This window comes from Poeciliopsis prolifica, unplaced genomic scaffold (genome assembly GCF_027474105.1).
Source record: "Poeciliopsis prolifica strain line A6 unplaced genomic scaffold, Auburn_PproV2 SCAFFOLD053, whole genome shotgun sequence".
Taxonomy (NCBI): Eukaryota; Metazoa; Chordata; class Actinopteri; order Cyprinodontiformes; family Poeciliidae; genus Poeciliopsis; species Poeciliopsis prolifica.
In genome coordinates this window covers 2,257,070-2,278,536 of record NW_026562428.1, presented here as the reverse complement: position 1 = coordinate 2,278,536, position 21,467 = coordinate 2,257,070, and the positions used below count along the sequence as shown (strand labels likewise).

Here is a 21,467-nt window from a genome sequence, read left to right as displayed (position 1 = left end):
ATTAAAGGAAGTTATTTGAAGCATTTCTTGTCTCCACTGAACAGTTTTCCAGAAGTTTTAATGTAGCAGCTTTTGTCTGGTGTGGGGAACCACTCACTCTTTCTTTGCCTCTTTTGACTGAATGTGGAACACGTTTAATGCTCTATTTGAGTTCTCTCCCATGGGCCATTTTACAGTTGGGTGGTTAGGTAAAGACATGATTACCATTCAGTGTTATATAGGTGCGCCAATTAAAAGCAGATACAGTCCTGAGCATCTGTGCTGACTACAAACAATCAACAGCGAGGTTGTTCTCTATTGTCTGCAGTGTCCCTAATCCAGACATCCTAACCCTTCCGAGCGCTTTTCTGTTGCTGCCGTCCAACCCTAATGATGGCAGATTAAGCTCTGCACAACTGTCCATCTGACATAAGGGCTGGATTTGAGCTGGATTGGAAAAAAAAAAATCTGGACGGGTGGCCTCCAAAGCTCTGTAATTCTGGACATACATGCGCTCAGAGGGAAGCAGATTAAAAAGCAGGAGATGGGAGTGAGCGCGCAGGTTTTAAGGCGCTCGTTTGCGCCAGAAAGTTGTGGCCGGGGCTTCTCTGAGCTGGTTTTCTTTGTGTGTGTGTGTGTGTGTGTGTCACTTGTCATTACCAATAACAAGGACGATGGCTTCCTGGATTCCAAATGCCCCTGGAGGCTAAAGTTCTGATTCAGACTGCCCCATCGTCCCCAGACGTGCCTCTATAATGGCCGTGTGCCTCATTGGGCATGCCCCCCACTCCTCTATTTTTTTTTATGCATCTGAAGGAAAATTAAAGAGTGAGGGGCAGTGGGTATAGGGGGCGGTGGGTGATGGTCACCCAAACTACCCCTCTCTCAACACGCAACAAAGCGGTTTGCAAAACAGTCTCTGGAAACTGTTGCGACACGAACCTCGTTCAACGAGTATACAAGTCGGTTTCGTCATATAAATTCGAGACGCGTCACGTGTCGATTGGGTCGCTCACGTGACGCACCCCCTATTCTCCCCCGGCTGGACGGGCCAATAGGGTGGCAGTGTTTTTTCCAATCAAAGGAAGAGAGAGGTGCATGGGGCTGGTGGGGGGTGGAGAAATCATCTTCCCTTTGCGATTTTTAATCCTTCAACGGCGATAGTGGTCGTCAGCTACTGTATCCTGCACCGCGAAAAGGTAAACTCTCTTTTTCTGCTCCTGATAACGGCCTCTGTTTTTGTTGTTGTTTTAGAACAGCGCTTTAGTTGGAAAGCCAACATTTAAATGCAATACTTGTTAAAAGTTTTTAGAGAGAAATGTTTGAAGTTCTTGCTTTGGTTGTTGGAGTTGCAGAGGCTTTGAACTCTGGAAAACTTGAATTTCTAGATTCTTGGTGAGGATGCAGGGAAGCCATCAATAATTAATTGACTTACTAACTTACCCACTGACTTCTTTTTCAAACCCATTCATTTCAAATGCTTTCATTGGCAACCTCCAACATGATGAATTCATGCTGGGTGGGAATCTCTTTGGTTTTCCCTAAAGAATGTTGTGGTTTGAAGTCGATTGATTTTGTTTTCAGACATCGGGCGGTTGTCATTGTTTAACTGATTGTCTTTTGCTTCAAGCACGAGCAATTTCATTGTTTGGCAATTAGCTGCATTAGATGCAGAAAGGATTCGCTGACACACAATGGATGAGGTTGTTATTCTGATTACCTCCATGCGGACGCTAGCGCCACGGCTCTTCTTATTGTTGGGTAGTCATATGAAAAGATAAATGTCAAGTGTCATTTTGTTGAAATCAAATATAAGGTCTGCGAGGCGACAGCTAAAACGTGAAAAAGAAAGGGAAGCGGGAAAAGGAAATGGGGACGTTCTTGTCTCGTTCCGCATCAGCGCTTGGGGGAAGCCTGGCGTATGGAAGCCATGACTTTGTGACAACCAGTGATCTCACATTACAAACTGTGGCAAATCTAAAATGGCCGACTCTGTGCTGCTCTTCGGGGCGCAACATGGTGTGCCTGCGTTACGACGGCTTTTCCTCTGCGCGCTAGAAGCGCGTGAGCTAGCGGTGTAGCGTCTCTGTGGTCGGCGGTCATGTTGGTTGTCGAGTGCATCTTCCAGTTTTAGGTAGTTGAAGCTTTGATTGTGATTTAGGTTGAGATGTCAGGATGCTGGTCTGCTGATGCGGACTGACAGCTCTTGAGAGGACTGTCACAGCGGCGCATAGGAAGGCCGACTGGGCGGACGCCCCCCTGCCTCCGACCCCCCTTCTGTGCCGCATAAAACAAAAGCCAGACGAGACGAGAGCTGCTCATATACCAGGAAACCGAAGACGAACTCAACTCCTCATATCTACTTCATCAGTTCCCTCCTCTGACAGCAGAGTAATCATTTATCCCCTTCATGATTCAAACTTTGAACTCTGAGGTTTTTCTCACATGCCCCCCTCACCCCCAAAGTGAGACTCTCCTGTGATACCGAGCATATGGCTCAAAGAGGTCACCCTCTGCGGTCCCCCTCTGTTGCCCTACATTCTCGCTAATTTCCCTTTTGTTCACCCCTAATTGGAGCACAAACACATACCCAGAATCGGTTAAATGATGATGGACACAGACATCTAACTTAGCTTGTCTTAATTTGGTTGATGTAAATCTCCTAGCATTTCAAGCATTTCTTCCGCTGAAATAAAGTAGGGATGCACCGATCCACTTCTTCTCACTTCCAATACCCATCCAGATATCAGAGGTTTAGTGCCAAACAATACCGATCCGATACAGAAAAACAGAAATGAGTTTACTTAAAATGTGTATTTTTAAAACATAGAAATAAATGTCCTGAATAACAATTGTACCTGATAATTCCTTACCAGCACAGTACACTTTAACACAAAAAGAGCTTAACAAGCTACAAACACGATGCAATACCCATATTAATATCGGATCGGTGCGTCTCTAGAAAAATGAAAACACCTTGTGGCTCACATTTGATTGAAAGCCAAAAACCAACAAAAATTATGTCTTACAGCTCCAACAGGCACATTTTTAAGGTACAAAAGTCTGAAAACTTGAGATTTCAGGATTTAATTTGCTTCAATGATGAAAACGTTTTAAGGCTGTTGTACTGATCGACAAAACTTGCAATGTATAACTCAGGACTAACCAAATGATAGATGCTTTTATCTGGATTGAACAATTTTATGGATGTTCCTTACTAGATTTTACATCTGCTTCTCTCCCAGCCTGCAGCCTCATCAACTGACCTCAGTATCTCCATTTACCGGACGATAGTTTGATATTTCCTCCAAATCGAGTGAACAAATGTGCAGTAACCAACAAAATTTTGAATTTGCTTTGATTTCATTGTATATGTAGAAACACAGAAACAAGTCTGACTTTATGTGGAAAAACAGCATCTCCTGAATCTACATTTTAAACAGTAAAAGGTATTCCTGTCACGTTAAATAACAAATGAGTTAATTGCATGATAAATTAAAAGAAAGTCAATCATTTTCATTGGCTTCATTTATTGCTTTTCTCATTTTTGTCTCGTTTTACCAAAAAAGTGATTGATGAAAGTCTTCAATCTGTTTGGTCTGAACTCCCCCATTTTTCTAAAGATAATTTTGTTGACAGAGTTTTCACAATTCATTCAATTTGTTGTTTCTGTTGTTTTCTTTATTTACTTTGGGATATTTCAAATGTCTTCCCCTTTCAGTGTCTAAGTGTTCATTTGAATTCAAAGGTTATGGATCCTTGAGAATGTGTTCTTGAATTATTACTACTATGTTATTTGAAAATGATCTCAAAACAACATTATAGTTTATTGCAATAAGATAATTTATTGTGACAGGCGCAATAACAGGAAATACTTTAGTGCATGCAGAAACTGCAAAAAGAGCCTAGAATTTGAGTTCCATATGAAATCAAGATCTTAAATATGTTGTGATTGCATTTGAATAAAAGAACCACTTGAAAAACATGAGCCAGTTTCGCTATTCACACACTTTCTAGACTCTTCTTTAAAAGTTCAAAGTAAAGTTTCTCGTCCATTTGGGATCTACAAACATCCTCCTTCCTTGTTCTGCCACCATTTGCTGCAACTTTCCATCATTCACACACTGACGGTTCTGTATACACAGAGCAACTCCACTCAGTTGTCGCAACTAAAGAGGAAAGAGGTCAAGGGATGGTGGAGTTTAGTGATTTGGGCTCTTCGAGAGCGACGTTCGAGACTTTTCTGCGGCCGAGGCGGAGAAGGACGGAGGAGGAGGGAGCCATTTTGTGCGCCGCGTTGCCCAGCCGAGCGTAAAGCGTGATTAATTCAATAGCCGCCATCGAAGAGGAGGAGGAAGAGGAGGAGGCTAGCAGCGCTGCAGCGCCGAGCATGACCCACTTTTCCTGTCAGATGTCAGGAAAAATTCCCCGCCATGGCCCTGTCTGCGTTTTCGCTTTTAACGACTTCCCGGCAAAGCCCGGTCAAATCTAGTTTCATGATTTTTTTTTTCTCTGTGCAGTATAAAAGAAAAAAGACCAAAAAAAGAGGTAAAATGCTGCAAGGTTTTTGGCGCCGGTGATTCACAGGCCCTTGACCTCATTTTTTTAGGATGCATGAGCAGAATGAAACTATTGGAATGCAGCTCCGACCATCTTTGAGACCTGACAGACTTTTATTTTTTATGTTTAGTTGACCTCTACTAACAGCTGAGCTTGAGTCTTAATTGGAGATTTTTTCTTTTATTTTTTTTTTATTTTCCTCCGTCAGGGTTTTAGAAATACAATTCCACCTTTAAGCACCATCTTGCCACCAAGATGAAACCATTCATTTAATCCCAGCATAAATCTGTGTTTTTCTTTCTGTTTTATTCCTCCCTCCATCCCTACCGCCCGCCCCTGGAGAGGACCTGCACCGCTGGCTCGGGTCTTAAACCCGGATTAAGGCTTTTTACGTAATCTGGTCTCCTCTGGGAGATTGGGAGGGGACAGCTGGGGGCCGAATCCCTGCCGCTCATCTCCCGAAGCTCTAAAACCTGCATCCGGTGCAGATTGGGATACATTTACAGTTAGAAGAGCGCTGCAAAAAATAAAATAAAATACATATATATATATATTTTCATTTTGATACATGTCAGGGATTACAGGGAATCCATAAGCACTGTGTTATGGAGGAATCTGAACTGATTCTGGTGAGATAGGCTAATGTAAAAACCAAAATCAGAGGCTTGTTTGGATTGGTTGAAATATTTGAACACTTTTCATGTCGTGTTGATGCGAATAAGATGCAAGCCCGTATGACAAACTAATTTTACCGCGTTATAGACGTTAAACTTTGTCTGCACTGAATCTGAAACAGATTCTGTTCCTTCTTTTGTCTGTCCGTCAAGAGATTTTTCTTTTCCTTTTCATAATATATGTTTGAGACATATATGAAATCAGCCTGTTCATTTATGAATTTCATCTTTTTGTTGTAGTTTTTCAAACATTTTCTGTTTGTGCGCCAGCGAGACGTTTCTATCATCAACACATATCTCTATGTCGATTAACTTAATTGTAAAGGATGGCTCAGTTAAATCCAAACATAGTGCATGAAAAATAAAAGATGGAGACATTTATTTAGACTCAGAAGGAATCTGGTAATGTGTAAACAGTCATTTTCTTTCTGGTTTAATTGTGGTTTAAAATAAATGTTTTGTTTGTTTTTTTTACAATCCCTAAATCGGCTAAAAAGACAGACGGATGAAGAAATCATGAGACAGTGGCCCGAAAAGTAAAGGTTGAAACAGTATTTCTCCAGGAAAATGTGCCGCTGACGACATAAAGTGAATGAAAAACAAAAAGTGAAATTATGTTTTAGGCAGATGGACATTAAGTTCATCTGTATTGACAATATTTGGTGGCAGAAAAAAAATCTACACGATGACCTCCGGTGACATCCAAATGTCGTCAATAAATGCATCAGACCTTTAGATGACTGATGTCTAAAAGTCACAGGAAAGTTCAAAGTAAAGCAACATTTTTATAGTTTAGAATAAACATCTTTACAAAAACAAGTGAAATCTTAATTTGGCCGAAACATAAAAACCAATGAAGAAAAAGTGTCGACTTGTACATCTGCACTGAGTATTTCAAAAGGGAAAAGATATTTTTTTGTACGGTGTAGAAAAATAAACACAAAAACACCTAATTGTGTCACAGTGCGTCTGAAAAGAAAACGACAGAAAGATTTAACCCCAAGCCTATTTTTTATGACGTAGAAAAGACGTCCAACATAAAACACTGAAGGTGATTGGTAGATAACTGGTACCGAAAAAATATACAATAAGAAAATACATCTATTTAAATTAATCTTAAAATGGAGATGGGAGGAATAAAGTGAAAACACATTAACTTTTCAAAGTAGAAAAGGAGTCTACAAAGAAATGTGTAACAATGGTCAAAAAGTACAGAGAGCAATGAATGCCAAATGAAATAAACAACCTGAAGCTGTCATAGACTTCAGACAGCATCAACATTACACCGCCAGTTAGCTTGCACAGCTAGCTCTCTCTGGTGAAGTTGATAGAGATATTTCACACCAATCTAGAGATCTGGAGACTGGATGTTGCTCAGCCAGATTTTCTGGTAAATAAAACACAACAATTTAATTGTATTGTCAGAGCTATTCCTGCGCTTTCCAGGGAAGATATAGACAGAAAACTTTGTTAAGACTTCCCGTTTGAAGCAGCCAATCAGGCGTTAAGATCTCAATAGTAGCCGCTCTGATCTCCCCCACCCCATGGGTGAAGTTGACAGTTTAAATTAATTCAGCACAGGAACATACAATCATTTATTCAAATCATGAAATGATTATATCTACTTTATTAAATAAAATCAATGTTTTATTGCGGCACATACATATAATTCCATATTTAATCAATAATTTCTGTCATTTATGACATGTAAAATAATGAATTACAAATTTACATAATTATTTCTCAAGTTATTTATTTATTGAACTTTGGCACTCTTCACTCTCCATAGAAAAGTGCAGAACGTCATTCAAAAATATATAAAAATAAGTTCGTCTGAGAGATTACAACCTTTTAAAAATGGCATGAAGGAGCTCACTGTTTTCACTCCGTTTCTTCTGGACGACACTGAAGTTAAGAGTTAATCCTGCTGGGTCTGAATGATAAAAACGGAAATATTTTTGATGACACGTGTGTGTTTGTATCAGCTCCCAGCTTCACGCGTCGTCATGTAAGAGTTTTGAGCCACACATATGAGAGAAATGGATTTATTTCAGCTTCCACATGGCAACAGAGCCTGGGATTGACAGCGACTTTGTCTGTTCGGTCAAGGTCAGCCGCTGCAGGAGCTTTTCCTGAAACCAAGGATCTAATAAAGCAGCAGATGGCAAATTCGTGTTTTAACACAAAAATCATCCCACAAATCATCATTTTATTTTTTGTTTGTTTGTTTAGAGAAACTTTGGGATTTGAAGCTTTCGGCTTACCCGTGACTCTCTCCCCTAATGACAGGAGGAACGTCATCCTGATTAAACAGAAGCCGAGCCGTGCCTTCAATCCGCGCCGCGGTGTTTGGGAGTTCTGTCAGAGAATCCGGCTGCAGATTAAAAACCCCGCAGCAGACCTCATGCGAACATTCACATCCATTCTAAATGGAGTCAGGTTGTGGGCTGAAGCGCCCTCTTGTGTTAGCTCTGATGATTGCGACTCCTGAAGTCTGAGTCATGACATCCGATGTCAGGCAGAATTAGAGATAATCCTGATTTGATAAAAATATGATTTTTATTGTTTCACTATATTGTTTGTAATAATCTTGAAAAAGTCTTATAACAAACAGCAGCACAAATTCCTAGGTAAGGGGGAGGGAAGTAACTTAACAGTAGTGAGTGTAAAATTCAATCCTCCCGTCTTGAGTTGATGATGTTGCCTTTGCGGCAAAATGCAAATTAAACCAGCACAGTAAAAAACAAAAAAAACAAAGGGTTTTGGTTTTTGGTCATCGATCAAATTTTAAAATCAGAAAAAGATGATTTGAGCAAAAGCAAAATGAAAGTATTACAACTAAGCTGGACTAAGCTAAAACATTTTTTTTCTTCTTTCAGCGTCACAAGCCACACCCAAAACCCGACGACATGTAGGGTTTTATTTCTTTACATCAATCCCTGATGTAAAGAAATTAAACAACGGATGAGAAAGCAAAGTCATTCATCGGGGAAGGATTACAAAGCCATTTGTAAAGCTTTAGAAATCCATTATCTACAAACATAGAAAACATGGGATTGTGTTCAACCGAAATAACTCCAGACGCACATTAACAACACGGCCAGGAGATCACAAAATAACTCATAACAATATCCACGGCAATGCAGGCCTCACTGCCTTAGCTAAGACTGGTGCTGACCTAATTGACGCCGCCACATCTGCTGTCCAGAGGAAAAAATCCTCAAGGAGAATGTCTGGTCATCGGTTCAAGAGCTTAAGCTCAAGTGTCTGGACTGGGATCCAGACACTTGAGAGAAACAAAACACAAGTTTTGGAGTGGCCCAGTCAAATTCTGGATTTAAATCCGAGTGACACGGTTTTCAGGATGCTGGATCGAAACAACATTCCAAAGAAGAGTGGGCTAACACGGTGACGTTTAGATCTATAGCCTGAAATTTGGACCAGGTCAGATCAAAATTATAGCCTTGGGTGACACGACTAACCCAGCAGAGTGAGCAGTAGGAGGTCTGGATCTCTCGCAGTCTTAGCAGTGGTTAAATTGGCAGCAGTTTAAAATGATGGGCTCTGATCCCTAATTAGAGTTAATTATTCGGTTTGGATCGGGCTCCAACACAATGTCAATGGGCTCAGGGTGTGTCGGATATTTTAGGTCCGCAGTGACGTAAAAGATTTACTGCCAAATATGCAAACGCTTGATGTCAGGTTGTGCCACCAAGAAAGGCACAACCAGTTATTGGGTTTAGGGGACAACTACTCTGCCACAGTGGGTCGGTTTGAACAACTTCTTTTCCTTAAAAAGGGAAATCATCATTTGAAAGCTGCTTTCTGTATTTACCTCTGTCTGCTATTATTTGAGAAATCTATATTGGTGCTCCTGGTAGTCAAAAGAAAAGCTCCCCAGTTGGTACAAATTTTTATTCCAGTGTTTGGCAAAATGACACAGCCTTCAACCACCTTAGATCTCTGTTTTCCTTTTTCTCGCCCTGCAGCTGACCGGTCACCCGACTCCACCACCTCCTCTCTCACAAGACCACACCCCTTCCTTTCACTTCCAATCCCGACATGGAGCCCATCAAGGTTCAGTCAGAAGGTGGCCTAAACGTGACCCTCACCATCAGGCTGCTGATGCACGGAAAGGTACAAACGGCCATTCCTGCAAATCCTCTGTCTTCAAGTTTGATCTTTAGCAACAAGTTGAGATTAAACCTGCTTGTTCCTCTTGTCCTGCAGGAGGTGGGAAGCATCATAGGAAAGGTATTTATCACAAGCACAACAACTAGAGCTTTCCAAGTGGGACGTTGTCTCACTGCAAACATCTAACTGCTGTTTAATCTGCTTCTCAGAAAGGAGAGACTGTGAAGAAAATGCGCGAAGACGTAAGACCTTTTCTCATCGTGGCCATCAGTCTACTGGTATATTATTAAGACAGCGCTGCACATTTTCAGCTTTCCTTTTTCGTACAGAGTGGTGCCCGCATCAACATCTCAGAAGGGAACTGTCCAGAGCGGATAGTGACCATCACCGGGCCGACAGACGCCATTTTCAAGGCATTCGCCATGATTGCCTACAAGTTTGAGGAGGTAAAGCTTTCAGTTGGATTCGTAATTAGATCCGTTATGGACATAATTATTGACCAGCGATCAGTATATACAAAGTCTAATTTGCAATAGATATGTCTGTAAAACTATAAAAAAAAAAAAAAAAAAAAATAAAAAAAAAAGCTCGCTCTTTTTCTGAGCGCCTCTGCTGGCTCATTGCCACCCACAATGCAAAGCAGGCTCGGTTATCTTATGTAGGACAGAAATGTGCTGATCTCACCTTGCAGCACCCTCTGAAAGTGGTCCAGTACCGTGTTTTCATTTGGCTGTTCAATCGCCGTCCAAGACTGTTTACGCTGCAGATGGACCGACCTGCCAACAGATCGCTTAATCTTTGCAGGAAGTAGTTTCTGCAGACAAAGACAAACAAGTGGAGATTTCTGAACTGAGCTGTTACGTTGAACCAGTTAATTAGTCAGATTTGGGTGGGAGTCGATGGAATTATCAGATATTTACATCATTTGGGAATATTCGAGCCAGGAAGTTAAACCTTTGGCACATGTTGGCCTAACAAATGGGCCCCATCTGCGTTTCCATGAACTACATGAATGCACACCTTTGATCTCAGTTTGTCAAGTTTATGTCTTATATTGCCAAATATGCATTACATGTGAAAAAGAGAAGAACTTTTGAATAAAACATGCGTGTCCTCGCTTCCCGTTCAGGACATAATCAACTCCATGAGTAACAGTCCGGCTACCAGTAAGCCTCCAGTAACCCTGAGGCTCGTCGTTCCTGCCAGCCAGTGCGGCTCCCTGATCGGCAAAGGTGGCTCCAAAATCAAAGAAATGAGAGAGGCAAGCAGAACTTCTGTTACCTATATCATATCCATATGCAATAATGAAAAGATTTCCATATATGTTCTCCAAATCCAGGATTAATGGAAATCAAATAATTCCCTTTTAACCCCTTTCCTCTGCATAATCCCAAAAGCGTGATTGTGAAACCTCTTCCGCCATAACTCTCTCCCTGTGAATATATTTAAAGACGACTAAAAGGTCATATTCTGGTTTTATGTTTGCACCAGTCGACGGGAGCTCAGGTCCAGGTGGCAGGCGACATGCTGCCCAACTCCACAGAGAGAGCGGTGACCATCTCCGGGGCGCCGGAAGCCATCATCCAGTGTGTCAAACAGATATGTGTGGTGATGCTGGAGGTACAGCGGGGAAGGGAAAGGGAGGGACACACACACTTAAAGTCTTCACTCACAAAACCCAACATGGAGGAAAGCACGACATTGGCTTTTTCGGCTAGAAATCTGTAGCATCAAAAAGTTCAACGTCTGTAGAACTCCCTACTGACCAATGAGAGTGGCCAGAGCCAATAGGGATGAAGGCTGTTCTCCTCCAGACAGCTAACGAAATGCTACTGTAACATTTCTATGTATAAAATAAGTAAATTTCTGTATCTAAAAGAAATTAGTGCACGAAAACAAATCTCTGTATTTCTAAGAGTTCCGCCGATTCAACTTTTTTCACTTTCGATACCGATATCGATATCTGAGGTTTAGTATCGGCCGATACTGACCAGATCCAGATAAACAGTGCTGACTTAAAATGTTTCTTTTTTTAAACACAAACATAAATGTACTGAATTACACATTCATTTAATAATTGTGCACCAGTACAGCACATATAAATACATCAATATTGCCACAAGCTTGGTCAAATATGCAAAAACAACTTTAATTTGTTCAGTCACAACAACCAATGTCAAATAAATAATAAAGAAACTGACAATAACATGCAAAGAGCAACGAACCTTCTTCCAAATGGTTCATGAAGTGTAATTCGGACTTCTTAATATTATAAAGCATGACGTCGCTCAAAGCACAAAGCAGAAAATTAAACCGAATAGATCTGCCCTTACGGATCGGGAAAGTTCTCGCTGGTCTAGAATTTTTTTCAAAATCTCAACCAATACAGATATTGATATCGGATCAATGCATCTCTAAAGTCCCTTTTTGGTCAACTGAGATTACTGATGTTGACTGGATTCAAAATGTTGATATTCTGATGTCATTTAGCAACTTTCTCAAGTGATGGATTTCACAAGAGAGCACTTTTCTATTTTTCCTCCTCCTTGGCATGCATTCAGGCACTCTGAACCAAAACAGAACATTCTACCCAGTCCTATTTATTCTACATCACTGTTCACACATGTCAGAGTTCTATGTCGGATCTTCTTGCCCCATTAATTTTAACTATCTGCACAGCCAGTTCTCCATTGGGCCTTCATGATGGCACCAGCCATGGATGCTAGGACTTTTGTGACATGACTGTAAGTCTCCAGAATACGGGCCGAGAAATATATTTAAAGTGCAAATATGTTGAGTCGTCATTATCCAGTTGAAAGTGGTTTTTCCAGGTAAATCCAGGTCTAGTTGTGCACTGAACCACAGTTTGGACATTTTATGTCAGCATGAACACACAGTGAAGAGCACTTTCGTGTGTCACAGGTCGTCTTCCCCCAACGGCACCGTCCCCTTCTGGTCTCACTTTATGCAACTTCTGTCTCTCTTCTCTTTTGCTCTAACACTTTCTCCACATTTCCCCCCTTCCTACCACCCATCACCCCACTCTCTCCTCCTTTGCTCTCCTCAGTCCCCACCGAAAGGTGCCACTATCCCCTACCGCCCAAAGCCTGCCTCCACCCCTGTCATTTTTTCAGGTGGCCAGGTAAGAGCAGACCCACTGGGGGCGTCCACAGCCAACCTCAGCCTCTTACTGCAGCACCAGCCACTGCCTGTTAGTGTCGCACCAGGTTTTACTCACTCTTCCTCCCGACCTTCACTCCCCCCGTTTCCCAGACCCTCCGCCTCCCGAATAGCATGAATCCACCACCGCAGTTTACTGTCTCCCACCAGCCTGAGCCGCTTGAATCAGAACTGAGATAAATATTGCCAGCAAATGACAACGTTTCTGATTTCCTTCAGATTAAAAAGAAGACAGCAAACCAATGGGTTCGGATTGGGTTTGGTTAGTGGGGATGAGTATTGGATTTATGAAACAAATTTTTTGCAACCGTTTTCAGGCTTTCCCTCAGAGAACTTGCCAAACTCCACGGTAGGGACGCTACCAGTTGCCCCACTGTGCTTTTATACTAATAAATGTTAAGATTTGACAAGGACTTTTGAAAATAAAGCATCAACAGAACAGACAACATAACATTGGACTAATAGACAGTGGACTAGTTACATGTCATACCAATCTTTACTGTTCGACAGGGTGTGATCAGGACAGGATCTTCAGTGATTTTCAAAAGATCAGGTATTTTTGGGTTGTGTCTGCCTTTTGCAGTGTACAGATAGGGCAAAGTACCCTAAAATCTAGTGGCCAATCACAAATAAGATGATGATAACATATGTATTTGTATGTTATTTGTGCCGCCATGTTTTTTTACGCAATCGTACAGTATATATGTCACTGAGCGTTCAGATTCTCAATGCATAGGCACCGAAAAAACTGTGCATCCTACTATTTACGGTTTAGAACGAGGAATTAATATGCATCTTATTATATGTATTAGCAGCTTGCCATAAGGCTTTGATATTTGACTTGTATGTTGGTGCGGTATTCTCCAAATTGAGCCTCATCTATGGGAACTCCACACTGTACTCTGCAATTAGTACCGAGTACAGTGTGCCAACCTGCACAGCTAGCTTAACCCATCTGTGCTATCAGTTACTGGTGTATGTAAAAAAAAAAAAAAAAAGAACAATTAAAATGACTAAGCAGATAATACTTAAGCTGGTAGGGGGACAAGTAGAGCCTGGAAGCCAACCAGGCTCATAATATACTGGTGAAACACTGCATTTTTCAAATGATTTATTTCTGCACTGGATTCACACACAAAAAAACACAGTGACCCTGACTTAGAATTTCCAATGTCAATCATTAAAAAACCAGTAAAAAAAAAAAAAGGCCAAACAGTTTGTAACTTTCATTTTCCTCAACTCTGATTTGATTCCCTAAAAAACAAAGAAATCACTTCTTGGAGAGATGCATTTACTTTCACAAGCCACATTCTGGCCAATTTCTTGACAAGATCTCAGTCAAGAAATTATGTAAATAAGCCTATTGATAAATAAAAAATAACTGATGATTTATCGATGGCATAAATCATCCATTTTTAGGTCAAGATTTAACCTTTTTTTTCTCTAAAATCAGTTTTTCCATCTGTGCGGTTGAGTCCTTGAAATTTTCACATCTAATTTAGCTCACTTCTGACCTCTGCGGCCGTAAAAGCGCAACACAACCAGTAGGACCAGTCATCCCGCTCCTGTCAGGGTTCCTTCTCTGGTTTTCTCCACACTCTCCCAGTCACCACCCTGCTGTCTGAGTCGTTCCTTATTGATTTGAGTTCAACTGGATCTGACTGATGAATAGAAGCAGGACTGATTTGAGTGAATTGTGCATGACTTTACATCATACGGCTACGACTATAAATCGATTTCAGATTTTCGGTTAGTTTGCACTCTTTGCAGTTCTGTGTGTTTTTGTGTCTGATCAGTCATCGTAACGTGATAATGATCGGCTCTTTTCTTCGTGTTCACAGGCTTACACCATTCAAGGACAGTACGCCATCCCTCATCCAGATGTGAGTGCTAACCCCACGAGGCAGCCAACACTGCACTCTCCGTCAATCTTTCTACCCACCCCATTAATATTAATTAATAATATTAATACTTTTCTTATGGATGTGCACTTCCTCTCTTCTGACTTGATAGCTCCTTGGCTACCTGCCTTTTCTTTTGCTTTAAATCTCATGAGGCTTGGCCTGAAGGGAAAATTTGATGATTTACCTGTGGTTATGAGAATGTTAAGTAATCAGCATCAAAAACAAAAGTAGTCCTGATTATATGTATATACATCTGTTTCTGTTTATTTAGAACTAAAATGAAGACACTTCTATCAAGGACTATATGAAAAAACAACCTGGAACTAAACAATAATAACTACGTACATGCCACCTTTTAATATCATAAATATTCCAAAGTGAAACTAAATATAGTCACAACTCTCGCCATATAAATTTGTTCAAAGAGTTATTATATTTTTGTTTTTTCAATAAATTTTGGACTTTTCAAACTCAAAAATAATTAACATTTCTTTTTGAATAAAATGTTTATTAGATTGATCTAAAAATGTCTGAGTTTTTTGGTAGAAATTTACTCCTTTCTACATCTACCTACAATGGCCCTAATATACCGTTGTTTCACCCACACTTCCATTAACCTCATTTTCCATAAAATCTGTATTTTGCTGTCTTGAACACATCAGAAGTGAGAAAAACTGCCGAAACCGTCTCCTTCAACAATGGGCTTACACAAATAGCAGAGAAACACTAAGCTTTGCCTAAACCAGGTCTTGCACAGGATGTGTATGCACCCTTGACACATTAAATATATATGATTTTATCTCCCTTTGTTTGAGTTACTGAAACCTTGATCCTACCCCTTTGTTTTGGAGGCTAAGTGTCACACCAGCGGCTAAAAGGAAATGTATTTCAAGCTGCACAGCACCCAAATAAAGAATGAAAAATGTTTCCAAATCAAAAACAAAGAAGAAACGCTTTAAAAAGAATACATTGCTAGGAATACAACGCTACTCTAGCAACAGGTTGGTAACTTGTGTGGTACTATTGTAGAGAAAACAACTAAAAGTCCCACCAACTCACACAACCAAGGATACTCCAATCAGGCCAAGTCCAATGCTCCTTCTCTCCAATTTTTTTTGCTCCGTCTCTTTTGGTTTTTGTTCTTTGCCTCTCTACTTCTCCTCAGCTCCTTTCTTTACTTTTGTGCCATTTCCAGCAGACCTCTATATAACTCTCTACGTCTGTCTGTGTGTGTTTGTGTGCGAGCCGGAGTGGGTTTTTAATGATGACCTCATAGCTCTGCTGTCCTCCTCCTCCCCCCCTCAGCAGTTGAGCAAGCTCCACCAGTTGGCTATGCAGCAAACCCCCTTTACCCCCCTCGGACAGACCACCCCTGCCTTCCCCGGTACGTACCCACCTACACAATGACCCTCTTTACCGAAAATCCTTCTCTCGTTTTTACCTGTAGAGAAAAACACTTTCTCTTCCTCCTTTTTTTGCTCTCTCTTTCTCTCTTCTTTGGCTGGATCTGTCCTATCTCTTTATTCTTCATTCTCGTTTTTTTCCTATTGGTCTTTGTGGTGCTCTGCAATTGACATGGCCTGCTGGTGGTCTGCTCTTGTTGATGTTGAGGTTTCTTTTGATGTCTGGTTTTCCCTTAGTAATTCTTTTGGAATGATACAAACTAATATATTCTTGTTCTGAGTTAATTGTACTCAAGGACGTATGTGGGCTTTGCTTAGGCCTGAGCCGCGCTTGTGTGATTCAGTTACTGCTAGTAGTCTGTAAAGAGAGTTCACGACTTCTTCCCTCAACATGCCAAACTGTTTTCTGTCCTTTTGCTTTCCTCCTTCTCTATGTTTGCTTCCTGTGTTCAGCAGCAGGTCTGGATGCCAGTAACCAGGCCAGTACTCATGAACTCACCATTCCCAATGATGTGAGTATAGATTAATGTTGGTGTGTAAATTTGCATCAGTCCATTTCAATAGCTGTGTTTCCACTGACCATAAAATTGGAGTTATGAAAATAAATTCACTTAGAGAAGACTCGTTTTCCAATAAGTCATTTTAGCGACAGCGTGAAGTGGTTTATCATTCGTAGCGAAATTGGTGTATTTTGCGAAACTGCAATAGAAACAAATTTGTCACTTCATGCTGGTTTGCACACAGCAGCAATGTCCTTGATTTTAGACAGCAGTCTCCTAGATCAATGCACAGCTAGTTCCACCAGAGGTGTAACAGCATCGCACATTTCATCAAAAGTTGCGTTTGTCATTCAAAACCATAGTTGTATTCATAGCTGTTCTGTAAAATTGGACACTATAATTTCATCAAAACACCCAGAACCCTCATGTGGAAGGTGTTAGGGCTTACAAAGCTCTAGCCATCCTAATTCCTGCCCCATTTTTTTCCCAGCTAATAGGCTGCATAATCGGACGCCAGGGAACCAAAATCAACGAGATCCGTCAGATGTCTGGGGCGCAGATCAAAATTGCTAATGCCATGGAAGGGTCATCGGAGCGCCAGATCACCATCACAGGGACCCCCGCCAACATCAGCCTGGCTCAGTATCTCATTAATGCAAGGTCAGAGAGCTCAGTGTTAGAAGATTCTACTTCATTGTTTTATTTTTCAGCAAAGGGGAGGGGGGACAACAAAAATCTAACATTTATCAACCTGTAGGTTCAGAGACGTGGCTGCCATGTGGAACGACCCATCATCCATGACCACATCCTGAGATCCCTGACTGGCTCCTCCGTTTGGCCCTTTCCAATGACCGACTACCGCAGACAACCCTGATGAAGCCCCTCGGACTCTGGCTCTGGCTCTCCGAAATCCCTGACCGCCTCACTGCTCTGGTTTACCCTAGATCAGAGAGGTTTTGGTGGCCGCTTATATTTCAGAAAGCCAAATTAAATCAAAGATAAAAAACAACAATAAAAAAACAAAACAAGATATACAAAAAACTGTTGATCCATTTTTTTTAGGGAACTGTTAAAGCATGTTGAATGTTCATTAGGAGAACAATCTGTGTTCATTTTTCTTGTTTTTTTTCTTCGTCTATTGCTTTTCTAAATATCTTTCATTGCTGCGTCATAGAACAACATTTTAAAAAGCATTAGCAAACGACTGAAGATTTTTGTAGAACGTAGGTATCTGTATATTACTAAACAGCTGCTCAGTGATGCTATCGGCAGAGTGTGTGGTGGGATGTAGCCAAATGACTCAAGTTTAATTACATAATTTCAAAAGTAAAAAAAAAAAAAAAATTGGACCGTTCCTTGTCGAATCTCTGCCCAAGACTCTTTGCTGCATCACATGACCCTTTGAAGCCAATGGTATCACTCCTCCAGCCTCCCTTCTCATGTTAATTTCCTCTATTTACAATATTGATTATACTGCATGTGTTCAGTGTTGTGTCGTTGCGTATTTGAGTAGAAGAAAAAAGGAAAACCTGCTCCGTGTTTGTGCTTCATGAGATGTTGCTGTCATATCTTTGTGGCCCCGTTTCTTTTCCATAAACTTTTGCAGCATTTTCGACCGTTCACGTCCAGTCCTACTCCCCGCCCAGACAGAACGACTTTCCAACATCGCCTCCGATTAATCGTATCTATATACTGTAGATGCATGGATGAGAATTAGTGAAAATCAGTGACTTAAAACGCTGACGAAAAATTTTAATGATTGTTTACTAACTTATTATGTGTGTTTTTTTGTTTTGTTTTTGTACAAGGACTATTGTGACTTGTCACATTAGTCGACTACGCGGCGCTCATGCAATAGACTACTCAACACTTTACTCTGGACTGCCTCTGGTGTGGGAGGATTAGTTGGACTTCAAAGTCAGGTGCTGTCCAAATGTTTAGGGTTTCTCGGCCAACTTCGAAGAGGCTTAAATGTTTGGACACATGGTACTTTTGGGGCCAAGGAATGTTCAGGGGTTCATTGGGGGGAACCCGCAGGGCCTGGGCGGACGTGACCACTCAGTCTCTTTTTCATGATTGTTCATCTTGTCATGTTTTGTCATCGTCACGCAGTTGATTTGACGCTTTAGTTTTGAATGTCTTTTCATTGTCACGACCATGTCAGCAACTTAATTGTTTTTGTAAAGGACAAGTTGGATGACAATTTCTGCTTTGCTGGTTTTTCACTAAGCCACGATGTATTTATCTGTAGTGTTGTGATGCACTTTTTTTTTTTTTCGTTTGCTAAGCTAAGTTTGTTTTTGCTGTACTGTACCTAATATGAGAAGGAGGTGTGGGTGATATTTGGTCAACTTAAGTAATTCAACTGTCCATTGAATATGCTACTTGTTCAGGATGCTCTGCAGATGCAGAACAACTTGGGTGATATTCTTTTAGAGCTTCTGCTAAGCTCAGTTCAGCATTGAATAATTCTTGAATGTTGTTGAAGCACATTAATCTTACACAAACGCTTTGCATTCGCAGTAGATTTATTCCTACACACACCAATACTCTTATTTCGAGTTGTAAATTTACTACAAAAGGAAAAATCGGACTTTTGGGGAATACTGTTACTGCTACATCAACTACTGCTAGCTCTCAGCTAAATTAGCATTGCACTGGAAATAGAAAATGACTATCACCACCTGAAATTTATTAATCTACAGCCAATTATTTTTTAGGATAACTAATGTTAGGCTACCCAACACCAAATCTGAAAGCCAGAAACTGTAATTCAATGTTTTATAAGCTATTTAATTTCTGCAAACACTTTTTATTTTAAATTAATCATGCATCACACTGAATATGCATAATTTCCTTTAGTAGTGTGAATGGTTGTTAGGGATAGTTGGAGTGAAATAAATCCAGCATAGGGCATTTTTTTGAATTTTTATAAGTTGTTACATTTTTGCAAATATTTCTATTGATTAAGCAGCACATTAAAAGTCATCGACATTCTTAAACAATATTAGTCCATATTGGCTGCCCTAGAAGTTAAAATTAGCAATTAGCTAATTTGTTGTATTTTTATTTCAAAAAAATATGTAATTAAAATATATTAAAAGTTCTGATTGTTACATTTTGTGAATTATATGTACAAAATTAATATGAATAGCTTTCCAAAATAACATCAACACTTGCTAGAAAATGTCTCTGTTGGCTGGCTAGCTTAATAGTTAGCTCTGGCTGTGGCTAAGCTAAAGCTAGGAAAGTCTAAATTGTAAAACTTGTAACTTGTAAAAGTTTTCTTTTACCATCACATTAAGCATTAATGTTTCGAAAGTAATTTCACTCCTTGAAAAATTTTCCTCTAATGGCCAGTTAGCATAATAGTTAGCACTGGCTTTGGCTAAGCTATGTTAGCTTGATTAAAACTCAGAAAGGTCAACATTTAAACCCAAGTTTCGCCTTTGTGTTTTCCAAGTTTAATGTAAAGCATTAGATGGAATACTAATAAATTTTGAAAGTTACATAAATGCTTGACAGAAATATGCCACTCTTGGCTAGCTGGCTTTCCTATCTTTATTGGCAGTAGTTATGCTAAGTTTCCATACAGCTAAAAGTAATGTCCAGCTCGAAACATTACTTTCCAAACTCACTTTTCCTCTCAATCTTCCGTGCTTTGATAACAAAATGAGGCTATGTACATGGACCAAATGCTGTTTAAATCTACTAAAAGATACACAGTCAATGATTACTCTGCAATAAATCTTTATTTTTAAATGTATAATCAAGTAGTCGTGGTAGCCTTGAATGGATTTGTGTTTCTTTTCATTTTTCTCGTAATTTCTTGTATTTAAGTGGGAATGTTTGTCTAATCTGAAAAAAAAAAAAAAGTTTAAAAAGAAATTATGTTTTTAGGACGGTTTGCTAATACCAGACAGGGAGTTCTTTCTGCGTCACGCGTAAACAGAGAATACCCTGGAGGTTGATGTGGCTTTTTTTTACAACGGTTTTCAGTGCATGTGTACGATCGAAATGTTCGCTTTAACAATCAGTACAGATAAGCTGTTTCTATCGCAGCTGAGTGTGCATTAAACAAACGGTTTTGTTGCATATTTTGAAACCGATTGCAAAGCATAGCTATTAAGATGTAAGGCTAAGTAATGGCAGTGCGAGTTCAACGACATTAGTATTCATGTGTTACTCAGTGTTTGAAAATTGTATTTACATTTGTGTATATGCCTGAGTATGCCGCAACTTTGAAACAAACTGCAACTAATGCAATAATAGGGTGCAATGTGCAATTATTTAACCGGTTATTTCTTTATTTGCTTGGTAGATACAGACGAGCTGTGTAGCCTGTTGAAAATGCTTTTATTTTATCAACGTTTAGAGTGGCAGTAACGGCTGGAAAAAAGAAAAAAAAAAAAAAGATTCATCAGATTTTTTTTTGTTGTTAGTTTTGTTCATGTGTATTGCAGTTTGGGGACGGAAGGGCGGGGTGGCGATGGAACTTTGTAACTATTTTCAATTGATTTATTTGCTATGTGCAGATCTATATTAGTTGTGAGTAATTACATAGGTTTTAATTTAAAAGTGTTGGTAAGACTAAAAATCAAATAAAGTTTAAACTTTTTCCTTCTGAGACTTGATTTTTCTCTGGGGGCAACGGGGATTCACTGTAGATGCTAATTCGGCTAACGGCGAGCTAATAAGACGAAATGTTTCTGCAAATCTTTGCATCACAACAGGTAAAAATTCATCACAAAAATATTTATTCCATTTGAACTTAGATCAAATAAACACTATTTGGCCTCAAGGGAGAAAAATCTCACATGGAAGTCAATTGAAATCTTTGTTAATTAGGATAGTTTCACTCACGTTAGTACATTGTAACAACTAATTAGCAATGCTAAGCTATACTAATGTCTCACAATGTATCCAAAATAATGTACAGAACAATCCGGTAGAATTATTATTATTATTTTTTTTCATTTTATTTAAAATGAGTTGCAAAAAGTCCTTTCTGCTGTTTGGTGGCTTAATGACTTTTGCCCACGCATTCTCCTCGGAGAAAAGACAAAACCACCTTTTTCTTTGTTAAAACATTTGGGTCAAAGGTTTGGGAATTTAACCTGCCGGTGCACAGGT

The 21,467-nt window shown here is 40.0% G+C and overlaps 1 protein-coding gene across 2 annotated transcripts; it reads left to right on the top strand.

The window, feature by feature from the left end:
- The first annotated feature begins 1,037 nt into the window (after window positions 1-1,037).
- On the top strand, window positions 1,038-20,961 carry LOC129378708 (poly(rC)-binding protein 3-like). 2 transcript variants are annotated; one of them, XM_055059160.1, is made up of 13 exons: window positions 1,038-1,178; window positions 9,203-9,350; window positions 9,444-9,467; window positions 9,557-9,589; window positions 9,677-9,793; window positions 10,477-10,608; window positions 10,839-10,967; window positions 12,415-12,558; window positions 14,369-14,410; window positions 15,740-15,815; window positions 16,288-16,346; window positions 16,825-16,994; window positions 17,092-20,961. In XM_055059160.1, the coding sequence occupies exons 2-13, from the start codon at window positions 9,276-9,278 to the stop codon at window positions 17,144-17,146; spliced, it is 1,056 nt and encodes a 351-aa protein (XP_054915135.1). In that variant the 5' UTR covers window positions 1,038-1,178; window positions 9,203-9,275; the 3' UTR covers window positions 17,147-20,961. The 2 variants fall into 2 exon arrangements, with proteins under 2 accessions (XP_054915135.1, XP_054915134.1); XM_055059159.1 differs by having other exon boundaries at window positions 1,039-1,178; window positions 15,737-15,815.
- The last annotated feature ends 506 nt before the right edge of the window (window positions 20,962-21,467 follow it).

What these genes read in the sequence shown, in the direction of transcription:
- LOC129378708 (XM_055059159.1), top strand. Translation starts at nt 9,276, where the DNA reads ATGGAGCCCATCAAGGTTCAGTCAGAAGGTGGCCTAAACGTGACCCTC. An exon ending in TGGGAAGCATCATAGGAAAG is followed by an intron (nt 9,468 to 9,556) that starts GTATTTATCACA and finishes TCTGCTTCTCAG; the next exon opens with AAAGGAGAGACTGTGAAGAA. An exon ending in GACCACCCCTGCCTTCCCCG is followed by an intron (nt 15,816 to 16,287) that starts GTACGTACCCAC and finishes TCCTGTGTTCAG; the next exon opens with CAGCAGGTCTGGATGCCAGT.